General features: G+C 38.0%; 1 protein-coding gene across 1 annotated transcript in view; it reads left to right on the top strand.

Annotated features, from left to right (window-relative positions):
• The first annotated feature begins 1,781 nt into the window (after window positions 1-1,781).
• Window positions 1,782-22,035, top strand: part of SLC18B1 (solute carrier family 18 member B1) — a 29,594-nt gene continuing 9,340 nt past the window's right edge. The window contains exons 1-9 of the mRNA XM_039323903.1: window positions 1,782-2,199; window positions 5,653-5,792; window positions 7,103-7,198; window positions 10,218-10,291; window positions 10,772-10,919; window positions 15,840-15,996; window positions 17,301-17,437; window positions 18,016-18,117; window positions 20,655-20,746. Coding sequence (XP_039179837.1) covers window positions 2,154-2,199; window positions 5,653-5,792; window positions 7,103-7,198; window positions 10,218-10,291; window positions 10,772-10,919; window positions 15,840-15,996; window positions 17,301-17,437; window positions 18,016-18,117; window positions 20,655-20,746 — 992 coding nt within the window. The 5' untranslated portion in view covers window positions 1,782-2,153. The remainder of the gene's footprint in view (window positions 2,200-5,652; window positions 5,793-7,102; window positions 7,199-10,217; window positions 10,292-10,771; window positions 10,920-15,839; window positions 15,997-17,300; window positions 17,438-18,015; window positions 18,118-20,654; window positions 20,747-22,035) is intronic.

Consider the following 22,035-nt stretch of genomic DNA (forward strand, 5'->3'; position numbering starts at 1 on the left):
TTCTAGTCATCACCATTAATATTTAAAATCATTAATAATAAAGCTATTATTAATCTAAGAAATAACATTTAATTAAGAGTCTATCATTTATTCCATTCAATTTTAAAATTCAATTCAATTTTAAGTTCTGATCGTATTCTAGCGTATTTCTAACCATTGATAAATTTTTTCCCAAGTTTTAAAATAAATTGAATCTTCTTTCTCCTTCATTTCCAAAGTTAATCTATCCATTTCTGCACAGTCCAACATTTTCGAAATTATAGCCTGGTCAGATGGTAGATTTTCATTTTTCCAAAATTGGGCAAATACTATTCTTGCAGCTGTTAATACATGTAGTATTAAATAGTCATTCTCCTTACCATAGTTAGATCCTACTATTCCTAGCAAAAACAATTCCGGTTTAAATTCTATCTGTATTTTCGTCATCTTTTCCAGCCATCTATGAATCTTAAGCCAATATTTCTTTGCGTTGGGGCATATCCACCAGGCATGGTAGTAAGTGCCTGGTTTTTGTTTACATTTCCAGCAAGTATTTGATACATTTTTAAACATTTTTGCTAATTGAACTGGTGTCATATGCCATCTATAAAACATCTTATATAAATTTTCTTTATATGTTACTGCTTTAGTAAGTTTAATGTTTTTATCCCAAAGTTTTTGCCAGTCTTCTAAGTCTATAGAATGTCCAAAATTCTTTGCCCATACTATCATTGTTTCTTTTACTTGTTCTTCTTCCTGATTGATAATTATTAAGTATTGTTGAATATAGGATAATGGGAATGATTTGAAATAGAAATATATTCTTTTCATGGCAGCAAATTTAGTTTAAAACATATTTAGACTTTTCTCAGGTTTATGATTTGTGAGACCATGATTACTATTCTCTGCACCTTGTTTTCCATATAGGAATAACATGAAAGTCCCAGTGGTACATTGATTAAAGTACAGAACAGATACTGGGGGATTCTCTCAGCTCTTATCTATCTTATAGGATCATTTGGGGGGAAATAGATGAGGCAACACTATCTATGACATCTTGTGTTCCTGCAGGAAAGTCAGGATTTGAATCAAACAAACATATTAGTTGGATTTACATGATTCTCTGGAAAACCCAAACTAGCAAATCTCATTTAATCTATTATGCAAACTCAACCCATGTGGTCAGTTAACATGGTGCAGTTTACTATAGAAACCAAGAAGATTATATGTTTTCAATAAGTAATAACTGTTGACCATGCACGAACCTGCCTGGCCAACAGCCAATATTTGGAATGTACATTGAACTTAATGTGGCTGGTTTAGTTTCTGACAAAATATTGAATAAGCACATTGTAGTTTGTAAAGCAGACTTTGATTTTAATCATTGTAATTAATTAACTACATTGTAGATGATTAAGCTATAAATTGACATACATGAACCCATATATTAAAATGAATGGCAGAAAGTGCCCATTAAAATGTAGGGCCCCCATCAAAACACCTTAAGCAATCATAATTTACTGTAAAAGGCATTTGGTAAATTTCAAACAACTTTAATATGACATAAATCGTGGCTTACTCAACACAGTGGCTGAGTTCAATATGTTAACTTAAACCATATTACTCTATATAAAAAACTAAGTGCATTTCCAAATGACCACTAGAATACAATTAAGATTCAAATATCCTATGTATTTCTTTTTCGTTTACTTAACTTTGGTTGATATCAAAACGCTAAGTAGGACTACTTAATACTTAGGCGAGAGATCAAGGGTTTTTTTTTTTTTTTAAGGTAAACTGGGAAGTAAAGAAAAAGGAAAAAAAAAATCCGGAACAAAGCCACAAGGGCGTAGTAAATAAGAGTACATCCTTCAGTGCGCTGAGGAATGCCTGGGGCATCGTGATAGTAATAAATCTGGTTTGCTGACAGCTGAGTAAGTATGAGATAATTTTCGATGGCAACGGCTAACCAAAAGGAGGGACCCCAGCCTTAGATAGATTTCGGCTTCCGGCTGAATCGGAATTGCTTGCTCGGGTCCTCATGTGGCGCCTAGGAAGTTCTTGACCGCGGCGATTGAACTTTATCGACTCTGAGGGTGGACTTCAGGAAGACAGGCAGGGAGGCTCAGCCTCCGCTCCTTTCCAAGCCGCTTTACAGCAGGAGACCCACGGCTATGGAAAACTACCAAGCGACGGGTCCCCCGGATGGCGCGAGTCCAGGTGAGAGGGGACAGAGCTACTGTCGGTATTCCCGGGTATTTTTCTCCTTTCCCCGCAGCGCTTTCTTCCGAGGAATGTCAGTCCGGAATTACAAGCAGCTCTCTGTTATCCCCATATTCGATCATACGTAGGACTAGTGGATTTTAACTACTCTATCTTTCGAAAGAGGTTATGCAACCATGCTGATTCCTGGTGAGTGCCTAAGTTTTCTTGCCATGTTCTACAGTTTTCTTGGCGAGATTTCATTGCCTCCTTCCCAGGACTGACAAAGTGACTGGAAACAGATCAAATAAAAGAGGAGGTGGAGTTGCTCTCTATATAAGAAATAACTACATTTCCACAGAAATAGAGCACAACAATGACGAAAACTGTCTTGAATGCATTTGGGTCAATATAAAAGGGAGAAAAAATGACATTGCCATAGGTGTATACTATAGGCCACCCAACCAAACAGAGGAAATAGATGAACTTTTTGCTAGTCAGCTAACTAAGGTATGTAGGAAGCACATCACCATAGTGATGGGGGACTTTAATTACCCTGACATCAACTGGGAGACAAACTCTGCACCAAATAGAAGATCAAACAGATTCCTTCCTTGCTAACCTAGCAGACAACTTTGTCTCCCAAAAAGTAGAGAAGGGAACTAGGATTTTGGATCTAATTCTCACTAACAGAGATGAAATGATAGAAGGTGTTGAAGCCACAGGAAGCTTGGGAGGTAGTGATCATGCAATATTGGAATTCAACATTATGAAAGCGCAAGCAATAGAACACAGTCAAAGTAGAAGCTTGGACTTCAAGAGAGCTAATTTCAATAAACTTAGAGAGGGCTTGGGAAGGATCCCATGGATGAGAATCCTCAAGGGGAAAACAACGCAAGAAGCTTGGGAAATTTTGAAAAGCAAGATAATAGAAGCCCAGTCTAGCTCAATACAAACAAAGAAGAAAAATAACAGCTCTCAAAAGAAACCAGCATGGCTGCATAAAGAACTCTGACAAATTGAAAAATAAAAAGAACAAGTATAGAAAGTAGAAAGAGGGACACATAACTAAGTCAGAATATCAGCAAATAGCTCGAGCCTGCAAAGACGAAGTGAGGAAAGCCAAGGCTCAAAATGAACTAAGGCTTGCGACCAAAGTCAAAAATAACAAAAAAAAAGCTTCTTTCAACATGTAAAAAACAAGAAAAAAGTGAAGGAAATGATTGGTCCATTAGTGGGTGAAAGTGGTAAGAAGGTGACTAGCAATAGGGAGAAAGCAGAACTATTTAACTCGTTTTTTGCATCTGTCTTTACACAAAGGGAAAAAAACAGACCAACCTATCAAAAATAGTGCCATAAAAAACAGTATAGAAACACAAGTTAAGATAGGCAAGAAAATGATAAGTGAGCACCTGTCCAGCCTAGATGAGTTCAAATCACCAGGACTAGATGGATTACACCCCAAGGTTCTCAAGGAACTGGCAGATGTGATCTCAAAACCACTGAACTATATTTTTCAAAGATCTTGGAGCACTGGGGAACTACCAGAGGACTGGAAAAGAGCTGATGTAGTTCCCATGTCAAAAAAGGAAAAAAAAAATGGATCCAGAAAATTACAGACCTATCAGCTTGACCTCGATACCTGGGAAGATTCTGGAAAAGATAATCAAACAACGAATCAGCGAACACCTAGAGGCAAACAAAGTCATTACTAAAAGCCAACATGGGTTTGTCAAAAACAGATCATGCATTCTTTGACCAAATGACAAAATTAGTGGATCGTAGGAATGCTGTGGATATAATTTATTTGGACTTCAGTAAGGCATTTGATAAAGTAGATCACAACCTACTACTCGATAAGATACAAAAATGCGGGTTAGACAGCATCACCACCAGATGGATTCATAGCTGGCTGACTGGCCATCCTCAGCGTGTGGTCCTCAATGGAACTGCATATACATGGAGGGAAGTGTATAGTGGGGTGCCCCAGGGCTCTGTTCTAGGCCCAGTGCTCTTCAACATCTTCATCAATGATTTGGATGAGGGGATAGATGGGGAACTCATCAAATTTGCGGATGACACCAAGCTGGCAGGAATAGCCAACACTCCAGAAGACAAGCTTAAGATATAGGAGGACCTGGACAGACTTGAACACTGAGCACTATCTAACAAAATGGAATTCAATGGTGAAAAAGTAAGGTTCTACATTTAGGCAAGAAAAATCAAATGTACAGGTATAGTATAGGGGGTACCTTGCTCAATAGTAGTAACTGTGAGATCAATCACTTAAATATGAGCCAGCAGTATGCTGCAGCTGCCAAAAAAGCCAACATAGTGCTGGGCTGCATTAACAGAGGGATAGAATCAAGATCACATGAAGTATTAATACCACTTTACAATGCCTTGGTAAGACCACACTTGGAATACTGCATCCAGTTTTGGTCATCACGATGTAAAAAAGATGCTGAGACTCTAGAAAGAGTACAGAGAAGAGCAACAAAGATGATCATGGGACTGGAGGCTAAAACATATAAGGAACGGTTGCTGGAATTGGGTATGTCTAGTTTAACGAAGAGAAGGACGAGGGGGGACATGATAGCAGTGTTCCAATATCTCAGGGGCTGCCACAAAGAAGAGGGAGTCAAGCTATTCTCCAAGGCGCCTGAAGGCAGGACGAGAAACAATGGATGGAAACTGATCAAGGAGAGAAGCAACTTAGAACTAAGGAGAAACCTCCTGACAGTTAGAACAATTAACCAATGGAATAACCTGCCTCCAGAAGTTGTGAATGCTCCAACACTGGTAGTTTTTAAGAAGAGACTGGACAGCCATTTGTCTGAAATGGTGTAGGGTTCCTGCCTGAGCAGGAGGTTGGACTCGATGACCTCCAAGGTCCCTTCCAACATCATCATCATCATCATCATCATCATCATTATTATTATTATTATTATTATTATTATTATTATTATATTATATAGTTTAGTTTCAAAAATCTGACACCAACACAATTTGTCTTCCCCGACATGATGCTCTTCAACTGTTTGGACTGAATACTCTTAAGTTATCAGCTAGCATATGAATTCTAGAAGCTGCCACCCAACACTTTTGGAGGGCTCTGGATTAGGGGAGGTTAAAGTCCAGCTGAATTCTCATATTCCTAATCCTATCAAAAGACAGATTTTGAATATTAGTCTCTCTATATCTGAAACTTTTTCAAGAATGTACTGCCTTGTGAGCGTGCTTTAGAAATCTATTATTTTCACTATAGCTTTATATCAGAATTGTCATGTGAATAGATTTGGAACAAATTATGAAATAAAGTGTGCTCCCATTGAAGTATAAGATTCTGCATTTTTTTTTTTTTGCTAGTTTCAGAAATCTGTTTTAGAAATCTGAACTTGTTTGTTTCCAAATGTTAGTTTTGAAGGCTGCCTTCCTTTTTCAATTCTAAGAGAGATTTTTGCTACTCAGATAATGACAGATCACAGATTGCCAAGGAGGAACCGAAGCGGCTGAGCAGAGAGCAGATATTTATCATGATATCAACAGCATCCCTCAACTTCAGTTCAATGGTTTGCTACTCGATTCTGGGACCATTCTTTCCAAGAGAGGTAAATGGATGTATGTGTTTAAAACAAAAGTCTGCAATAAGATTCTTTAATGATAGCCTCTGTAACATAGCAGTGCATATAACAAAGACTCATTTGTTCTTGTATCAGTTTGTAGTTCACAAAATGCAAAAACTTACATTTTGTAAACTATTGCTGCAAGAAGAGTTTTGTCTTCCTCCTGAATCTAGTACATCTTACACAAAATATGTAGGAGCCACATAACAGTTAACAACATTTTTAAAAAGATGGTGTGGTTTAAAACAATTATATCATTAGCTTTTTTTCTTTGCCTATTTACTATTGTTAAAAAGTGAATAAATATGCTCAGCTCTTCCAACTTCTTGCCTCTCCGTTGGATTAGATTTACACTGTGTTTAAGCAGCCTTTTAAAAGCAGTTTCTAGAAAGTTGTATACTTGCATTCTTTGAGGACTGAGCACCATTGTGCTGCTTGATTTTTAAAAGGGAATTCAGAACTTTCACTTCGCATTCAGACTCAGAAACTACTTGCATAATAGTGGGTATGAACTGTTTAAAAAATCATGGCATCACTTCAATTTGCTGCAACCATGTTCCTTTTGGTGCCCAGACATATACACAATTGTCCATTTGTATAAATGTGCAGTTTTTCTCAAATTGTTAGCAAATGGTTATTCATCTAAGCTGACAAAAAATAATTACGCAAATGACCAAACCCAGAAAGATGTGGTACAAAAAGCAGCAAAAAAATGGACTCTTGTCACTTTTCAATATCCGCCACCATTCCGATGTCACAGGCATTCATTCATGCATTTAAATCTGCTTTTTTTCTTTTTGCAACCCTGTAATCCCTTAATTTGGGGTAGAGTCCGGGCGACTGGGTGAAGCTGAGCATTTACAAACCGAATGCTTTTCCTGATGCCACGCAGAGTTTGCAGCAGATATTTTTTCTTTGCTCCTAAGAGAAAAATATCTGCTACTACTTAGGTTTGAACTCTTGCCCTTTCTGAGTGGAAGGTGAGTGTCTTCACCGCTAGGCCACCACATAGTCTTTCCTGTTTCTGCTTTATACTTGAGAAATGCTGCAATCATTTTTCACAATACAATACTTGCAACTAGAAGGGAATGTATGAATATAAGCATAATCACAAAAAATGCTAATTGTGGGAAACAAATCAGGCAAAAGATGTGTATATGGTTCTTTTCCTATGGTATTGTGGTAGGCCAAGTTCCATTGAGCAGTTTTGTAAAATTCGAGCTATGTGATTATTTTCTGCATGTTACAGGCTTTTGTTTTCTAAGTCTTTGTGTTTTATTATTATTATTTTTTAGGCAGAAAAGAAAGGAGTTAGTAGTACAGTTGTTGGATTTATTTTTGGATGTTTTGCGTTATTCAATTTCCTGACATCTTTGATAATGGGAAAATATGTAAGTATCTTCAAAAATATCATGATAACTAAGCAAAAATATCATATAGCCTGATAAATAAAAAGTGTATTGCATCAGTGGAATAGATCATAATATTCTAAACAGATCAGTAAACACTATGTGTGGGAGAAATCAGCTTTCTAAATGACAGTGCATATCAACTAAAACAATGTCAGAAAGCCAAAACCATCTCTGAGTTATGTAGTAACCAAGGAGAATTTAGGACTATATGATAATCTTAATTCATGACCCGAGGGCAGCATTAATGTCAGTGGTACATGCTGTTCAATCTACTCTAGCGGATAAACAAATGCAAGTCTCTAACACAACATTTTCAATTGTCTCTCTTTCTCCCTCCCTCTCTCCCTACCTCCTCCCTCCCTCTCATCTGTCTAGTTCAGTGCTTCTCAACGTTTGTGTTACGGCGACCCCCATCACACAAACGTGCCGCGCATGCGCGGTGCCGCCCCCAGGCGCGGCGCGCATGCGCGGCGGCGCCCCCCGAGGGGGAAAAATGGCGGATCGCCTTGTTTGGCGACCCCCGAGAAATGGTCGATTGACCCCAAATGGGGTCGCGACCCATAGGTTGAGAACTGCTGGTCTAGTTTCTAGGCTGCTTCAATCTACCATCTCTGAGTAGAATATAACTCCACAATATATATTACAGATTGCAAACAAAAATTAAAATTGAAAACAATATTTTATATTCTTATACAATCATGACTTATGACTAAAACATTTGCAGTAAGAATAAAGAGCAATCCATCAATTTGAAGGGCGGTCACAAGAGCCTAGCCCCCATTCCTTAGGCTTAATATAGCCACATATATACTGTTGTTGTTTTTTTAAAAAAAATAAATTGTAAAAGGAAGAGATAGATCTCACATCAGTGGAAATATTCCAGAGGACGGTGGCAATGACTGAACATGTACTTTAAGATGACAGTTCTAATCTGTAGGACACTTGGTGATTCCATCCTATTACATCTTATTGGCAGGCACATGTAAATGAGAGAAGGTTAAGTTACTCAAGCCCAAAATTAAGAAGGGCTTTAAAGATGACAGTCAGGATCCTGAATTGCAACTGGAAGTTACCTAACATTTGTGCAGGTCCCGTAGTAGAAATCTTATATGAGTGCCTTAAAATGCATTCTTAGTTACTCAAGCTGCTAGATTCTAGATTAGCTTAGCTTCCAAGTGCTCCTCAAAGGCAGCCTCATGTAGGGTACATTGCAGTTGTTCAGTTGCATAGCACTTTGACAGTATTATTTATTTAATGGGGGGGTGTTGGTTTGAGATGTACAATTGGGTATCTCTTCAGTTGATTGTTGAAACATGGTCACCTGTCAAGAGATGATCTCATCCAATGGTTTCATGTAGATATTGAATCAGGTAAGAAAAACAGGGGGCCTTGTAGCCCACACACACACCCTGGAGGTACCTGGGCATCAATCTTTCCCCACCATCTCCACTGACTTAGACCATCCCTTCAGGAAGGAGCAGAAGCATCAGGCTTCTCATTCTAAACTTTGGAGACAGCTCAGTGGGATAATTGATGGTATCAAAAACCTGTGAGAGGTCAAGCAGGATCCAGAGAGCTGCAGTACCCATCTCCTGATCCCACCAGAAATCATTATAGGGACCTTACTTATGGATCTGTAAGATTATTTGGAAATCATAGCTAGTTCTGAAGAGAAACTAAGTCTATTACCGTATATGCCGCCGTATTAGGCGACCCGGCGTATAAGACGACCCCCGTCTTATAGCCGGGCCGCATTCCTAGAACGTCGTCTTATACACCGGAAGCTACCAGTATTTCTGGCGTATAAGATGACTCGGCGTATAAGACGACCCCCATCTTTGGCGCCGATTTCAGCGCTCGCGGAAGTCGTCTTATACGCTGGCATTTACGGTAATTGTTTGGAAGTTATATTTCTGCCATATAAAATGTTCCCACATTTTTCAATTCCGACAATTTTGGCCTCGCTACCCAGTAATATTATGACATTGACCATACCAGTTTTGGTCATCAAAGGCTTCCAATTGTTTCTTTTAAAGTGCAGGCCCAAGACTGATGCATGCTCTTACATTTCCTGTTTCAGTGGGTCCAGTCAATTTCATAGCACAATTTAAAGTCTTGCCTTTAATTTACGCATTTTATATGACTTTAGGCTAATTAATGTGAACAGTTGTTATAACAATGGACATATATAACAATTGTTGCCTTGTTATATATGTCCATTGGAATCTTAAGAACATCTCTAGAGATGCTACCAAATAATTATTGGTTGCTAACTAACCAGATAAATTAAGATTCTCACTGCTGTAGCTAATTTGATAAACTAAAAACCTTTATTATATTTTCTATGGTATATAAAATATTTTTTTTCAGTGTCCTGACCATCTGTGGCCTTTCAATCTTTTTTATGTCACAGAACATGTAAGGTTTTTGTTTTAAGCCCTGGAATCTTTAGTCAAGTGACAAAAATAGTGTAGTGATAGAAAATGGGCTGTCTTTGAGTTGTTATGCCTTGCAGAATGACAGTCATTTTGTAAATAGGCATAACCCCTTTTGTAGCCATTTAATGTGCACATCTTCAACATAAATGTGTCCCCTAGCTCAAAAATTTTGCCTGGTGGCGTATTATCCTGTGTTTCCCATGAAATTCCATGATGCTTCAGTAATATCAGCCAATTTATCCTGTTGTGAATTTAGCATTAGATGCATGGTATGCGTTAAACTTTTTTAAAAAAATATTTTATTGGTTAGTCACTGCTCAATCTTTTCAATAAACTTTGGTGATCATAAGCATTATTATAACATACTACTAATTTATACAGTTGATCATGTCGTTAATATATGAACTGTTAGTAATAATAAAGAACAGTTAATTGCACTAGTTCACTTTGTAAAAACTAGGTTGATTTCTATAATGTTACAAATGTAAATGTGTCAGAATATCATTTGTTTTTGAAATACAAGTTTCCAAAACAAGCATTTATTTTTTAATAATTTACAGCTTGTACATATTGGAGCAAAATTTATGTTTATTGCTGGCATGTTCGTCTCAGGATGTGTCACAATTCTATTTGGGTGAGTATAGATATTTGTTTTATGCATATCTTTTCCTTCATTGTGTTTCTGTTGCTCTTTCTTTCTTTCTTTCTTTCTTTCTTTCTTTCTTTCTTTCTTTCTTTCTTTCTTTCTTTCTTTCTTTCTTTCTTTCTTTCTTTCTTTCCCAGACTTGCTGATTGGAAGGATGGATAATCCCTGGAGTTCATTGTCTTAGTTCCTTTGAAAAATAGAAGGTTTTTTTTCTCCATTCCTTTTCATATTAGGTTGTAAGTCCCAGGCAAGTATCTTGACTTTGATAAATTAGCAGGGTGAAGTATTTGTTAGTACTTCTATTTTTTGGAGCATTGCTGAAAGTACAAATTACTTTTATGCTGCAGTAGAATATTGCTAAACCAGTCAATATACTATGACTTTAACATCTGTCTGAATAACATCTGTTATTAAAGCAGGAATCTCTGCTTTCAGAGATAGAGTGATTCATTATATCTTTCTCTTTAGATTTTTGGACAAAGCACCTGATGGACCAATATTCATAGGGCTGTGTTTTTTGGTCCGAGCAATGGATGCCATTGGTTTTGCTGCTGCAATGACAGCCTCATTTTCTATTCTCATAAATGCTTTCCCACAAAATGTAGCCACAGTTATGGTATGTATGAGGCCAGTCAAAACTATGTAATATTGTCATAATTTTTGGGAAATCACCCTAGCTATGCTAGGGAACAGAGCCAGGTGAACAGCTATTTAAGAGTAATGCCCATGTAGTGTATATATAATAACATTTGAATATAATCTATACTTTAGTTGTATACTTTGGCAAAGAATAGCAACTAAGATGATTAAAGGCCTGGAGACAAAAACATATGAAGAACAGTTGCAGGAATTGGGTAAGACCACTCTAGAGAAAAGAAGGACTAGGGACGACATGATAGCAGTATTCCAGTATTTGAGGGGGTGCCACAAAGAAGAGGGGGGTCAACTTATTTACCAAAGCCCCAGAAGGCAAGAGAAGAAACAATGGATGGAAACTAATCAAGGAGAGAAACAACCTGGAGTTAAAGAGAAACTTCCTAACAATGAGGACAATTCACCAGTGGAACAGCTTGCCTTCAGGAGTTGTAGGTGCTTTATCACTGGAGGTTTTTAAGAAAAGACTGGACAGCCACCTATATAAAATAGTATACGGTCTGCTTGTTGATCAGGGGGTTGAACTAGAAGACCTCCAAGGTCCCTTCCAGCTGTATTCTGATTGATTGATTGATTGATTGATTCTTATGACTGTTGCAAGAATGTGAATCTCTTTTCTAAAAAAAAAATCTAAAAGCTCCACACCCTGGCAAATGTAGTATTTTCCATCCTAATATACAACAAAAGAACACAGTCCTTTTCTTGAAAGCTACCCTGATTCTGTTACTTTTTTGTTTCTCCTTATCCTGTGCTTTTATTTAATTTTTACTCTAACACCTATTTTGTAATTTCACCCCAATCAAGAAACAGAGGATGCTCAATTCCAACTATGTAACATACTTTAACCAGTAGAATGTAACAAGAAAAACATACAGAACCTTCCATATTTGCACACATATTTTGACATAGTTGACTCTGCAGTCACAATAGGCTGTCGACCTAAGACAGTGACCTAAGACCTTTACCTACATGAGATATGAGGTCTTTGGTGAAGAGTAAATAACTTGTGACATCTCCCACAAATCATCTAAAAAAGAGGAGTAATTAGGTTTTGTGGTTCAATAGTGAAGAATTTTCTCTTTCTGCATTGGTTGCTAGAGATCTGATGCATTACAGAAACTCATGTAGAAGGAAAAAGACTAGAAGCCATCTAACTTTGGTTTAACATCTCTGTCATGCTTTCATAGAAAGGTTGAATAATATCCTGATAATGTAATTTAATTTGCAATAATACACTGAATTCCCTTAAGAAAAAATTTATCCAGAAAAAATGAATTGAAGAGCCCATGCAATTTTGATTTTGTATAGATAACCTAATTACATTAACAGGCAGTTTCGTTCTTTTATAAGCTAGCTTTTAAACTGGGTGCTGAAGATGTTCAATCGCAACAAAAGGAATTAAATAATAAGCATTCTTTTTTTAGCACAAGAACATACTATGTTTTTATTGTAATAAAGGTATGTCTTATCCCTCTTTCTTAAAGAAAGCCACTCTCTTACTCTACTAGAAGAGGTTTTCTTTGTTTGTTTGTTAAATTTTTCAAATTTTACTTTAATTTTATGCTTTGCACTACTTATGCCAAGAAAATATTTTTTGCTTAAGATAATACACTCTTACATACTTTTGGAATAACAAGAAATTCAGCAGAGAGTAGGGTTTGGGAAATTAGTTATCAAAGTAATAGAAACGAAGAGCAATAAGAATATTGCCAGCTATAAGGAACTGGTGAGGAGGTTGAAGAATTGAACTCCCATTAGAATAAAACCATTCTGTGCATCAGATAAGCTCACAAAAGCTTTTGCCTTTTAATACAACCTATTAGTTGAAAAAGTTGTTATTGAAAGAACAATTTTCATCAGGGTCCAGTCCAAGCTGGGAATAAACAAAATAGAGACTGCTTTAGAAAGAAGGTTGTAGTTTGTTGAAGAGGAGAGCCAGACAGAAATATGGCTCTAGGAAAGCTGACCACATATAGCTGGGAGTGGTGGGTTTTTATACCTTCTGAGCCTTTTGAGATGGTTTCCTGTTCATGTTTGAGGCTTTGTATTTCTTGTGTCATGTACTTTGACCTGAGTCTCAGTGTCCTTGTGGGTATGTAGATTTTGGGGTCTTTGTCTTCCTAATCTCATCAGCTTCTAGGTTCCTGGCTCCAACCTTTCTGAAAGGATTACCACATCTGCATTTCTAAAAGTTGGCCTCTGCCTAGTTTCTGCTTGGGGGAGAGGGGCTGGGGCTGGTTTTTGAGGGCTGGTTTCTGTCCTTTTTTAAGATCTTCTCCATTATTCCTTTGGGGAAATATATTCTGCCTTTTTAATATTCCCTAAATATTTCTTTCTCTGGGGGGATGCTGTCCTCTCACAATGTTATCAAGATTCCTCCTCAGTAGATTTACTTACTCTTACTTCCGTTTAATAACAAGAGTTGTTTCATTTTATAGATTTTTGCTTACTTCTGGTGGAATTCATTCTGCTTTCATGTTTTAATGAACCCTATCATCCCCAGGCTACAGCTAATACAAAATGCAGCAATCCAAGTAGTAATAAGCATTTAGAACATAGAATCATAGGACTGAAAGAGACCTCGGAGATCTCTTAGTTTCAACCCCTGCTCATGGCAAGAGCTCTATGCCATCCCGATTAAATGGTTGCCCAGTCTAATTTTGAAAACCTTGAGTGATGGGGCACCCACAACTCTGGGAGGCAAGATATTCTGTTGATTAATTATTCTCAGTGTCAGAAATTTTTTTTTATTTCTAAATTGGATTTGACAAGCTTCCACCCATTACTTCTTGTCTTGCCCTCTGGTGCTTTGGAGAATAAGTCCTCTCCTCTGTGACAACCCCTTAAGTACTGGAAGATAGTTATAATGTTTCTCCCAATCCTTCTCTTTAATAGGCTAGACCAGGGGTAGGCAACCTTGGTTCTTTTATGACTCGTGGACTTCAACTCCCAGAATTCCTGAGCCAGTTGAAGTCCAAGAGTCATAAAAGAGCCAAGGTTGCCTACCCTTGGGCTAGACATACCAGCTCCCTTAACTGTTCATCATACAATTCATACCCTTTATCATTTGTGTTGCTCTTCTCTGTACATTTTCTAGGGTCTCAGCATCCTTTCTGTATTGTGGTGACCAAAACCATACACAGTGTTCCAAGTGTGGCCTCACTAGTGCAGTATAAAGCAATGTTATCACTTTGCAGTATGCCAATATGTCACTGAGCTGCATAAGTTGCCAGTCAGTTTCCAGGTGCAATTCAAGGTGCTGGTTGTTATCTATAAAGACCTTTCTGGATACCTGCCTATTTCCACTTTTTTTCTCCCTGCCTAATATGTTCTGGCAAAGAATGTACAGTATTCCAGATCCTTTTTATTAAACATTGATATCTTATGGGTTCAAGGTAGTGTACCTTCTCTGTGGTGGCCCCCATTCTCTGGAACAGCAAAGATAAAACAGCATCTTCTCTTCTCGGATTCCAGAAAGCTCTTGAGTCCTGACTTTGCTGTCAGTCCTGGGGTTGATGTGTTTGTGGGGATCCTGGTCTAGTGTGTTATCATTATGATTATTTTAGTCCAGGCTGCCTGGGGTGATGTATATCTGTAAATGCTTGTATTGTTTTTGTGTTTGTAAGCAGTCCAGTATCTATGAGAGTGGGCAGCTATAACGTTTTTTAATTATATCAATACTAATAGTAGCACAAGGATCCTTTCTTTGCTGATTGTGTCTATTTTATTCTATTTTTATTCCACCAGAAAAGTACTCTTTAAGGATCCTAGAAAGAATGTTTTAAAACATCAAACACTTGCACTTAAGCATTAAGTGCTAAACAAGCAGAAACATTTTAGAGCTAAAAATGACAATACAAAGCAACTCAGAGTAAGATTCAGTAACATAATACAAAAAAAGCAGAAGCAGAGAGAAAAAAAAACCAGCTCAATATTATTAATTAAAAGGGGTCTTGTTAATGAAGACTTATTTGGAAATGACAAAAAAGATCAAATTTATATTATGTGTATGTTTGACAAAAGTAATTGACCTGTACTTTTGTCAGCTACCTGGTTGACCTTAATAGGTAACAATTCAGAATAATCTCTGTAGATAATCTAGGAAGCCAAAAAAGTTAATTGGACTGTAGTCCTTTTAATAATGATTTTTTTTTCTTTGTGGCTTCAAGTCAGCATTAATTCCTGTCAACTGCCTGGACTAATTCCTGCAGTTTTCTTGGCAAGGTTTCAGAATGTTTTGCCACTGACTCCTTCCTGGGGCTGAGAGAATGTGACTGGCCCAAGATCATTCAGTTGGCTTTGTGCTTAAGGTGGGACTAGAACTTACAGTCTCCCAATTCATAGTCTGGCACTTTAATCACTAGACCAGGGGTCTTCAAACTTGGCCCTTTTATGACTTGTGACCTTCAACTCCCAGAATTCCTCAACCAGCCTGCCTAGCTGAGGAATTATGGGAGTTGAAGTCCACAAGTCATAAAAAGGCCAAGTTTGAAGACCCCTGCATTAGACCAAACTGGTGTATCCCAGGCTTAGTTAACAACCCAAAGCTCACTTTGCTTCAGTGGAAAGGTTTTCAGTGATGTTTCCTGAATAGCCATAGAAGCTGTTGTTTTAAAGTGGCACAGCAATTCAATGAAGTCGGGTGCCATATTATTTTGCAAAATTTTAACCCATCATAATAATTTTATGATTATTAAATTTTAAAATGTGCTAGCAATTAGGGGTTCTGTGCACCTTTTACACAAGAAGCTACATGCAGTCCATTCTTATACCAGTAGTACTTTTGTTAATAAATGATGGTTATACACCAAGACCATGGTTTACTTCTGGTGCCAAAAGTCCATCCTTTCTCACTGAACTGCTGTTTCTTCTTTCTTTTTAGGGCACTCTTGAAGTTTTTACTGGACTAGGATTAGTGCTGGGTCCCCCAATTGGTGGCTTTTTGTACCAGAGTTTTGGCTATGAAATCCCTTTCATTGTACTTGGAAGTGTAATGCTGCTCATGGTGCCTCTGAATATGTTCATCATACCAAATTACAGTAGGTGGAGGATTTATTGCCTTCCTTATTAAAACTGGGAAAGGGAGCATAAGATTTATGCTGTTTAATTCGACTGATGATGTTTCTTTCCTTGAGAGTGGGATATTATTTATTTTTGTCACAACGGGTAGTCCTCAACTTACAAACAATTTTTTTTTCTGCTTAAGTGAGACAGAGAAGTGAGTTTTGCTTCATTTTTATGACTTTTTTGCCACAGTTATTAGGCAAATCATTGCAGTTGTTAAGTGTGGTCCTTAAGCGACTCTGGTTTCTCCCATTCACTTTGTCAGAAGTCAGAAGCTTACAAATGGTGGTATAAAAACCAGTCATAAGTCATCTTTTCAGTACCGTTGCTAAACGAACGGTTGTAAGTTGAGGACTACCTGTATTATTCCTGCCACATTCTCCTGTTATAATTCATAGAACTCTTGTCCATAGTTTCATGGATTCTAGAATTGTGCAGTGCTCTGGTAAAATTTCAGAGAGTAACTTTATAAGTACTTGGGAGCATCAAAAGCACGAGTTTGCAACTCTTGAAAGCAGCTTCATCTGCTTTCTCCCAGGATTGCCTGCTGCCACACGGTCTCGGGAAAAGATGGGGTTGTTTTAAAGAATTGCAGACAGGTGCCACGAAGCATGCCAGATCTCTACTGTAATGGATTTTTGCCAAAATATTTTTTTTTGTCTTAAATGGCAGTCTGACTTCATATGCCTCAGTGAAAGCTTAAGAATGCAATGAAAAACAAGAGCGATGTATTGTGGGTATTTTAGATGGGTGTGTTCTATGGGAACTTGTAGTAAAATAATTTTCTAGTGTTGAAAATTAATGATAGCAGCATTACTGCTAATGGAATATGTTGGTTCTGCATGTTTTTCTAGTATTTTAAATGTGTAGAAATGGGCTGGGCTGGGCTGAAGTTGATATCAGGACAAGAACTGTATTTGGGCCTGATACCTTCTAACTGCATTGTCATGGTTCATATCCATTCATATGCTATACACAATGCTACTTTGTTGTATATAGTATACGGGGTGCTACTTTCTGTCCTGATTTATGAATCCTGCTCATAATTGATATTTTAAATTATTTGTATTCTTGTTTATAAGGAAAATGCATAATAAATACAATTTGTGTGCCAGCCTGATTAGATATTAACAGGAAAAGGCTATTTCCCCTTATTTATCTGAATTCAGGACTTTAAACTCAGGGCAGGGTCTACTTAGTATCTTTTAATGTGTAAAATATTTGTACAGATTAGTTACTATAATAATTAATTTTATGTTCTATGCTATTCTAATTACAGGTTCGATTCCTAAAACAGATTCATTCTTGAAGCTTATCGTTCTACCAAAAGTTGCAATCCTTTGTCTAAATATATTTGGACTAAGTTCAGCTATAGCCTTTCTAGATCCTACGATGTCATTATTTGTCTTAAAAAAAGTAGGTACATTTTGAAAGAAAAAAACCCCTTTTAGATCCTATCCATTCTAGAAAAACTCGTTGAGTTTGTTAAGTGAGTTTTGTCCCATTGTACAACTTTTTTTGTCAGAATTGTTAAGTGCGTCACAGCAGTTGTAAAATTAGTAACATGTTGTTAAGTGAAGCTGATTTCCCAACTGACTTTGCTTGTCAGAAGTTCACAAAAGGGGATCACATGACTCCTGAAGACTGCAACCGTCATAAATGTGAATCAGTTGTCAAGCATCAGAATGTAAATCACATGACCATGGGGATGCTACAATGGTCGTAAGTGTGAAAAATAGTCATAAGTCACTTTTTTCAGTGCCGTTGTAACTTTAAATGGTCACTAAGCAAACTGTTGTAAGTTGAGGACTACTTGTAAAGGAAAAGTTGGAGTTAAATCCTTTAAATAAATAAACTGATGAAGTCATAATTCAGAACATCTGAAAGTCCTCAGAATGCTTTTTTATTCAACAAACTGGGTCAATAGAATATAATGAATTAATATCATATTCTGTTTTTATACCCTAATAAAAATATTGGTTTTCTTTCTATAGTTTAAATTGCCAGCAGGATACGTAGGATTGGTCTTCCTGGCCCTAGCACTCCCTTATTCCATATCTTCACCACTACTTGGTTTTCTAAGTGATAAAAAGCCGGTAAGTACAAGATCTGACCCCATCCTTATTTTAATTTTTAAACTTCTTTAGATTTGTCAGTTGTGATCATCTAGTATTGGTGTTTAGGGTTGGCATGCTTCAGAAGCTAAATAATAGAAATCCTTGTGTTGAAATTGGGTCTTACCAAATCCCATAGGATCGACTATGAAAACATGTTTCTGCCTAGTGAGTTTCCTCAGCCAAGAAATGGTAAGAAATAGTAATGCAATATATTCATAATGTGTGGAAGAACTGTAGAGCTACTTTGTCAAAGTTGTCCAATCTTTTCCCATGAAGTCTCATCTCTGATGTGATAGATGTGATGAAACTTGTGTTTTGCATGCAAAGTATTCATAGCAAAAAGATCACCAATAGCACGGCTCTCTGTAACTTGGAGAGCCATTGCCAATGATAGCAATAGCAACAGCACTTAGACTTATATACCGCTTCACAGTGCTCTACAGCCCTCTTTAAGCAGTTTACAGAGTCGCAATATTGCCCCCAACAATATAGAATAGAATAGAATAGAATAGAATAGAATAGAATAGAATAGAATAGAATAGAATAGAGGAGAGGAGAGGAGAGGAGAGGAGAGGAGAGGAGAGGAGAGGAGAGGAGAGGAGAGGAGAGAATAGAGCTGGAAGGGACCTTGGAGGTCTTCTAGTCCAGTCTCCTGCTCGAACAGGAGAACTTACACCATTTCAGACAAGTGACTGTCTAGTCTCTTCTTAAAAACCTCCAGTAATGGAGTGCCCACGATTTCTGGAAGCGAATTGTTACACTGGTAATTGTATTGTCCTCACTGTTAGGAAGTTTCTCCTTAATTCCAGGTTGCTTCTCTCTTTGGTCAGTTTCAAACCATTGTTTTTTGTCTTGCCCTCTGGTACTTTGGTGAATAGTTTGAGACCCTCTTCTTTGTGGCAGCCCCTCAAATATTGGAATACTGCTATCATGTCGCCCCTATTTCTTCTTTTCTTTAGACTAGCCAAACCCAAGTCCTGCAGCTGTTCTTCATATGATTTAGCCTCCAGCCCTTTGATCATTTTAGTTGCTCTTCTCTGAACTTTTACCAAGGTCTCAACATCTTTTGTGTAGTATGGTGACCAAAATTGGTTGCAGTATTCCAGGTGTGGTCCTCATTTTATCCACCTTGGAAGGATAGAAGGCCGAGTCAACCTTGCGCAGATCAGGATCGAACTCCTGGCAATGGATTGAATTAGCCTGAATTATAATTATACCATTATATACTAATTATAATTAGAATTATAGTAATAAGTTTTATATTTTAGCAGGCAGGAGGACTCTTATCTGAAAACAGACAAGTTGAATCCTAATTTTTGGAAGAAACAGTCTGCTTGTGAAACATTTTTATTGGTAGAAAGAAAAGCTACTTTCCCTAGTCCTGCTACTTTCCCTTTCCTGCTTCAGAAGACTGGCTACATCTGGTTACATCCCCAACCTAAGGTCCATGGACTGGCACCTGGCCACGGCATACCAGAAACCAGTCCCATTCACGGTATGCAGGCAGCATGTGAAACCATGCCCTCATTGGGTGAAGAAAAAAATGCTCTCCACGGAACCAGTCCTTGATGCCCAAAGGATTGGGGGTCACTGCTCTAAAACAGGGCTTTTCAACCAGTGGTACGGGTACCACCTGTGGTACATTGGCACTTGGCAGGTGGTACACAACTATCCTAGAAAAGTGGTAGCGGGGGAAAGGAATGAGCTGAACCGGTGGCAGCACCGCACAAGCCTGAGCGAGAGATAGCTGGAGCTGCAGGGCTGTCAGGGCTCAGCGGAAGCGCCAGGATCAGTGCCAGGCTCCAGCTGGAGCTCGGCGCTGATCCTGGTGCTTCTGCTGAGCCCTGAAGAAGCACCAATCAGCTGGAATGTTGCAGCATTTCCAGGGTCTTGTGATTTACATTCAGATGCTTGGCAACTGATTCATATTTATGATGGTCACAGTGTCCCAGGGTCATGTGAAGTGACCAAAACCTGCTGCAACCACCCAGCAGACAGGGGGAATAAAAACTAAACAACCCCTACCCTAACCCCGCTGCCAATCCTCAAGAGAAATGCTCACAACAATGAAAACATTGGACAGGAGGAAGAGCACCGCCGGGCGGGCAGGCAGGTGTCTTGCTCGTCTGTGGCTTGGAAGGCACTTTTTTCAGTGCCATTGTAACTTTGAACAGTCACTAAGTGAACTATTGTAAGTCAAGGACTACCTGTACTTTATCACTTTTTTCCTTTTTTTTTTGGGGTCATCAAGTTTTTGACACCTTGCTAGGCGACTGGTGGTACTCGGATGTTGCCATATCCTAAAAGTGGTACAATGGGTGAAAAGGTTGAAAAGCCCTGTTTTAAAAGAACATGATGATGAATGCTAGGTTATGGTTGAACTGAATATGTGAAATGATCTAATGTGAGATTTCTCAGTTATTTCACTTTATTCCCTATTGATTGAATTAATGCATTCAATTTACTCAAATATGATATTTTGATGAGAATCAAACTTCTCTGTCTATCTCTTACAGAGTTTAAGGAAGTGGCTGCTAATCACTGGAGCTTTTCTGAGCACATTATGCTATTTTTTCTTAGGGCCAGCTCCCAACTTGCATATTGAAAGGTAAAATATGCTTCACTAACTTCTACACTGACAATTTTTCTGGAATGAAGTTTTCTTGTTCCTCAAGTCAATAATGAAAAGGGCTGTGTGTTTACTAGCAATATCAAAACTTTGTACCCCAATAAATGAACTTTGCTGCTTAGCGTTAGTACCCTTATTAATGTTTTCTTTAGCTATATGATTCTGTTTTTCCTTACCTGTGAATGGGAAGGCTTGGAGACATTAAACTCCCAGATCAGGAATTCCACTATCATCTCATTTTATTCCACTTTTTATTTGGAAATAAAATAGTGGTATTCCTGGGATGTATATGAAGGGAATTAAGAGACTACATGCTTTTCATTTAAGCCAGCTGGTGTCGTCTCTCTAATAGATGATTGGAGATTCAGGGATTAACCCATGTGTTAATCACTAAATTGTAGCCCTTCCCACAAAGGTATGTAGTTTCCTGGGGCTCAAAATCCCATTTCCTACTTCCTATCCTTACTCCTGTGCAGTGAGAAACACGCTTCTTGTTATCCATTAGCAAAACATTAATTCCACTGTTCAAAATTAAATAATTAGTTATGAATGGAAGCTCCTTAGATACCTTTGAGGAAATCAGCACATCTCCATAGAAATTAGGCAGCTTTGAGCTTCAATAACACAGGAATATGTTAACAGTGATGATGGTTAGTCTGGAAAAATGGGGGTGCTAGTCTAAGGGCCCATCCACAGGGCAGGTGGCCCCACTGTGGCCCTATTTCTGGAGAGCAGGAATAAACAGTATCATTCTCCATCCATCCTCAGCCCATTGTTAATGCAGACTCTGCTTGTTTCGCCTTGCTCTGTGCATAAAGGGCTGTTTCCCAGTTCGTGCCAGTTCAAGTGTTGCTATCTGGTTTGCTTGTTCTTTCTCTTTTGCTGGAAAATTTTTGCACTTTAATTAGTACAGTGCATAGTAGCTGGAACATCCTCTCATCTGAATCACTAATTTCTAATCTCTGTTCCAGCTACTGTTATTGCTGAAATTCCAGTTGTGTACTGGTCTGAACGTTTCTCTGACTTACAGAGGATCACTGGCTTAAAACTTAGCAGGATTATTTTTGCTCTTGGCTTTGTCATTTCTTTTTTTTCCCCTTTAGCTTTCTGTTTTTTCTTGGGACTTCTTTTTTTGTCAGTCTATCAATAAAACATTGAAATGTTGGTGCTGTTCCCTTCCCTTTCCCTCCCCTCTCCATCCTTCCCTTGTATCTGCACACATGTATATTTTGACACTTTATTGCTATATGTATAGATTTAGCTTAACT

The sequence above is a fragment of the Crotalus tigris genome, unplaced genomic scaffold (genome assembly GCF_016545835.1).
Source record: "Crotalus tigris isolate CLP2741 ecotype Arizona unplaced genomic scaffold, ASM1654583v1 scf7180000017611.44802233496:7321179, whole genome shotgun sequence".
Classification (NCBI taxonomy): Eukaryota; Metazoa; Chordata; class Lepidosauria; order Squamata; family Viperidae; genus Crotalus; species Crotalus tigris.